This window comes from Tasmannia lanceolata, unplaced genomic scaffold (genome assembly GCF_043159265.1).
Source record: "Tasmannia lanceolata isolate RefF3 unplaced genomic scaffold, GAP_Taslan_0.1 ptg000002l, whole genome shotgun sequence".
NCBI classification, from domain to species: Eukaryota; Viridiplantae; Streptophyta; class Magnoliopsida; order Canellales; family Winteraceae; genus Tasmannia; species Tasmannia lanceolata.
Window position 1 is genome coordinate 35,785,607 of NW_027518679.1, and position 3,162 is coordinate 35,788,768.

The 3,162-nt window shown below is 49.8% G+C and overlaps 2 protein-coding genes across 2 annotated transcripts; both read left to right on the plus strand.

Moving 5' to 3' along the window:
• Positions 1 to 1,457: 1,457 nt before the first annotated feature.
• LOC143891136 (uncharacterized) lies at positions 1,458 to 2,048 on the plus strand. Its single transcript, XM_077395779.1, has one exon. The coding sequence runs from the start codon at positions 1,458 to 1,460 to the stop codon at positions 2,046 to 2,048; it is 591 nt and encodes a 196-aa protein (XP_077251894.1).
• Positions 2,049 to 2,075: 27 nt separating this feature from the next.
• On the plus strand, positions 2,076 to 2,861 carry LOC143891146 (uncharacterized). Its single transcript, XM_077395788.1, has one exon. The coding sequence runs from the start codon at positions 2,076 to 2,078 to the stop codon at positions 2,859 to 2,861; it is 786 nt and encodes a 261-aa protein (XP_077251903.1).
• Positions 2,862 to 3,162: the final 301 nt, after the last annotated feature.

The following is a 3,162-nucleotide window of genomic DNA, read 5'->3' on the forward strand; positions in this document are numbered from 1 at the left end:
CATCTTAGGACGACCCGGCCAGAATCTCGTTCGTGATGTTGCCTCCGCTTATCATCAAAAAATGAAGTTCATAACTCCAAATGGTGTGGGAGAAGTCAGAGGAGATCAGCCTCAGTCCAGGGAGTGCTATGCCATGGCACTCAAAGGCAAAAATGCATAAGAATCATTACCGATTGAGCTACTCGATCTAAGAGATGAATCCCTAGTGAATGAATCCGCTGAAGACCTCATCCCCATTCCTTTGTTCGAAAACGATGGCGAGAAGGTCATCCAAATCGGCTCCTCTTTGGACAGTAGCACCTGGCAAAATCTCACCCAGTTTCTTCAAGATAATGCAGACGTCTTCGCATGGGCTCCCACAGACATGCCCGGCATAAATCCGGAAGTCAGCACGCACAGAATCGGTGTCGATCCCACCTGCAAGCCTGTGAAACAAAAAAGGAGACATTTTGCCCTGGAGAGATGGCAGGCGATCAAGGAAGAAGTGGAGAGGCTCTTGAGGGCTGACTTCATTCGAGAAATTCAATATCCGGACTGGCTGGCAAACGTGGTCCTGGTGAAGAAAGCCGATCGGAAGTGGAGGACCTGCGTCGATTTCACCGACCTGAACAAAGCTTGTCCCAAGGACAGCTACCCGCTCCCAAAGATCAACCAACTGATAGATGCCACCGCAAGTCACGAACTGCTACCTTCTCCGGGTACAACCATATCAGAATGTATGAATCAGACATACCAAAGACTTCCTTCATAACAGATCAGGGGACGTATTGCTACGGCGTCATGCTTTTCGACCTAAAGAATGCCAGGGCAACATATTAGAGGCTCGTAAACAAGCTCTTCGAAAAGCAAATCGACCGCAACCTGGAGGTCTATGTAGATGACATGTTGGTCAAAAGCCAGAGTGCACAAGATCTTGTCTCCGACCTGAAAGAGACATTCCAAGTCCTAAGGGAACATAACATGAAGCTCAACCCCACAAAGTGCACATTCGGTGTCAGCTCGGGAAAATTCTTGGGATTTATGGTAAGCCGGAGAGGGATAGAAGCCAATCTAGAAAAGATCAAGGCTGTGGTGGAGCTCACTCCACCAATAACCATTAGAGAAGTACAGTGGCTAACCGGGATGGTGGCCGCACTGGGGCGCTTCATCTCAAAATCTGCAGAGAGATGCCTGCCTTCCTTCAACGCTGTCAAAGGAATCAAAACAGCACCCTAGACACAGGAGTGTCAAGTCGCATTCAAGGAGTTAAGCAGTACTTGTCCTCTCCACCGCTGTTGACAAAGCCAGAGCCGGGGGAGGAGCTGCTTTTGTACCTATCCATAAGCCCCATGGCACTGGCAGCCGTGCTAATCCGAGAAGAGCACAACCAGCAGAAACTGATCTACTATGTCAGCAAGGTCCTGCACGATGCTAAGATCAGGTACTAGCGGGTTGAGAAATTGGCATACGCTCTGGTCATGGCGGCCAGAAAAATGAGGCCGTACTTTCAAGCCCACACAATAAAGGTCCTGACCGACCAGCCACTCAGACAGGTTCTCCACAGACCAGACACCTTAGGGCGACTTGTGAAATGGGCCGTTGAACTGAGCGAATTTGATATCCAATACCTGCCTAGGCAGGCGATAAAATCCCAAGTGCTGGTCGACTTCATGGCCGAGTGCACCATCCACCAGCAAAGCATCGAATCTGAAACTGTCCAAACCCCGGTTGTAGAGAAGGTAACTACAACTGGGGAACGAACGGAAGCTGAGACTGAACCAGTAGGAACAGAAAACATCCCTATAGAGGCAGAGCAAAATCCATCCAACGAACCGATCTGGGAAATATATGTGGACGGATCTTCAAACAAGGTTGGTTGTGGAGCCGGTCTGATCCTCACCGGGCCCGATAACTTTGTTCTAGATTATGCGATAAGGTTTGGATTCCGTGCGTCCAACAATGAGGTAGAATATGAGTCTCTCATCGCCGGAATGAACCTAGCAGTCCAGACCAGCGCCCAAAGGCTGAAGGCGTATTGTGACTCCCAGCTGGTTGCAAACCAGATCTAAGGAGTCTATGAGGCCCGCGACGAACGCATGATTAAATATCTCTCCAAGGTCCGCCGGTTGGCCGGCAAGTTCAAGAACTTCGAGGTCATCAGAATCCCCAGAATAGAAAACACAAAAGCGGATGTGCTATCTAAGTTAGTAGCATCCGGTTACACCACTCTTGGGAGTATATGTATGGAATTTCTAAAAGAATCCAGTATCGAAAATGAGGCCGTAGAAGTAATGCAGGTCGAGCACGAGCCGTGCTGGATGAACGAGATCATTGAGTACCTGCGTAGCGGGAAGCTCCTCGAAGCAAAGAAGGAAGCCTACAAAGTAATACAGAGAGCAACCCGGTTCTCCCTGGATGGCGAGAGCATGTACAAAAGGTCGTACACCCTTCCGTACCTAAAATGCCTCCGGCCAAGCGACGCCGCATACACTCTACAAGAGATGCACGAAGGAATTTACGGAGAACACCTGGGGGGCAAGCCCCTGGCCATCAAAGTACTACTAAGAGGCATGTACTGGCCAACCTTGAGGCAAGACGCTCTCGAACTGGTCCGAAGGTGCGAGAGATGCCAAAAGTTCTCTCCCACCATCCATCAACCTACTATTTCCATGGCCCCAATCACCAGCCCACTCCCTTTCGCAGTATGGGGGATGGACATCTTGGGCCCTTTTCCACCAGCCTCAGGAAGACGTGAGTTTGTCGTGGTGGCCATTGACTATTTTACCAAGTGGGTGGAGGCTGAACCTCTGGCCCAAATCACGGAGCAAAATGTGCAGACATTCTTCTGGAAGTCAGTCGTTTACAGATTCGGGGTGTCTTGATAACGGACAACGACAAACAGTTCGACTGCCGGAATTTTCAAAAATTCTGCTCTGATTTGAAGATCGAACAAAGATTCACTTCTGTGGCACACCTTTAGACGAATGGTCAGACTGAAGTAACGAACAGAATCCTACTCCAGGGGATCAAAAAGAGGCTGGACGAAAAAGCAGGCCGATGGGCAGACGAACTTTATCACGTCTTATGGGCGTATCATACCACCCCGCGCACCGCGACGGAGGAATCGCCATTCAACTTGTCTTTCAGAACTGAGGCCGTAATACCCGTCGATGTTGGCGTCCC